This window comes from Aptenodytes forsteri, unplaced genomic scaffold, assembly GCF_000699145.1.
Source record: "Aptenodytes forsteri isolate BGI_AS27 unplaced genomic scaffold, ASM69914v1 Scaffold429, whole genome shotgun sequence".
Lineage (NCBI taxonomy): Eukaryota > Metazoa > Chordata > Aves > Sphenisciformes > Spheniscidae > Aptenodytes > Aptenodytes forsteri.
In genome coordinates this window covers 409,756-411,143 of record NW_008794432.1, presented here as the reverse complement: position 1 = coordinate 411,143, position 1,388 = coordinate 409,756, and the positions used below count along the sequence as shown (strand labels likewise).

General features: G+C 67.6%; 1 protein-coding gene across 1 annotated transcript in view; it reads right to left on the bottom strand.

The window, feature by feature from the left end:
* Positions 1 to 1,388, bottom strand: part of SYT7 (synaptotagmin 7) — a 34,637-nt gene that overhangs the window by 16,205 nt on the left and 17,044 nt on the right. The window contains 1 exon segment of the mRNA XM_019474702.1: positions 1,243 to 1,373. Within this exon segment, the coding sequence (XP_019330247.1) occupies positions 1,243 to 1,373 (131 nt within the window).

Genomic DNA, 1,388 nt, shown 5'->3' with positions numbered 1-1,388 from the left:
GCCTTTTCTTCGCCGGCCTTCGCACATCCCGCCAGAGGAGCGCGGGCTCCCAGCGGGTTTCGCTTCTTCGCCAAGACTGGGTATGGCTGAAGGCTGCGCAGCTCCCCCTCTTCCTCCCCTCTCCCTCTCGCCTCCCAGCAGCCGAGCCGGAGCACACCAGCATCATGCCAAATGGGCGGCCACGGCTCCAAACGAGGGGGACACCAATCTTTGGGGCTCCAGGAGGCATTTGGGATTTGTCCAAAGCGGCAGGGCTGGCATTTATCTTTTGAAAAAGTTTTCTCGCCCCCGACAAGGCTGGAAGAAGCAGCGGGGACGAGGCACGCCAACCCTGGGAACGCCTTTGCTGAGGCACGCCAGCCCTGGGAAGCGCCTTTGCTCTCACCGCCGACCCCTCCGAGGCTGCCGGGGCCGCTGCCGGCACCCGCCGGCTGCTCAGCTGGCAGCACGGCGCTTGGGCCGCCGCGCAATCGGAGGCTGCTGCACCCCAGCACAGGGAACCGGAGCAGTGATCAGAAACATAGGATGGAGCCCGCAGCCAGATAAATCACCGCCACCTCCCCCAGCAGAGCTACAGTCGCTGCCAGCAGCAGAGGGTCTCGCTGAGACCCCCACCCAGCTTGCCTGGGCCACGAGCCCTGCAGAGTGTGCCAAAGCTCGGGTTTTCCCCTAAATCTGATAAACCACCGACTTTCCCCAACTCTCCCCCGGTATCGGGTGGTGGAGCCGCAAGCAAGGTGCCGACGCCGGGTCTCGTGGCTCTGCCGTGGGTCAGGGGAGCGCCGCGGAGGGAAGAGGCTGGCGATGCCACGCACCATCCCTGATGGCCACATCCCAGGGACGGGGACATAGGAGAGCAGCTCCTGCCTTTGGGCCATCATCAAGATGGTGCCCCCTGCCCCGGGGAGCCTCACCGGGGACGCCAAGCTGCTTCCCACCGGCATCGGGCAAAGCCGCTCTTGGCACTGGAAACGTGCCAGGGACAGCACCCAAAGGCGCTCCTCCTGCCCGGCTGGGGCTTGAGCCCCGCAGCCCCCTCCTCCGCTCCTCCCGAGCCAAAAGGCTGCCGAAACGCTGCCAGGGGCCTGGGCAGCCACCATCTCCCTTGGCGCGGTGGGCCGGGGGATCTCTTGGTGGCCCCCGTCCAAGCGCAGCTCGCAGAGGGGAGCGGGCACCTGGGCACGCTGGCGGTGGCGGGGGTCCGTGCCAGGGTGCCGTGCCGGACCGTGCGTGCTCACTCACTTGGACAGGCTGAGCTTCCCTGCGGCCAAGTGGCTCTGCACCGTGTGCCAGCGGCCTCGCGCCGCCTTCCCCGTGCCGGGCTCGCTGTGGGCAGAGATGCTGCTCCTCATGCCGTCCTCGCCGAGCCGCTGCTTCACCCCGGCGCG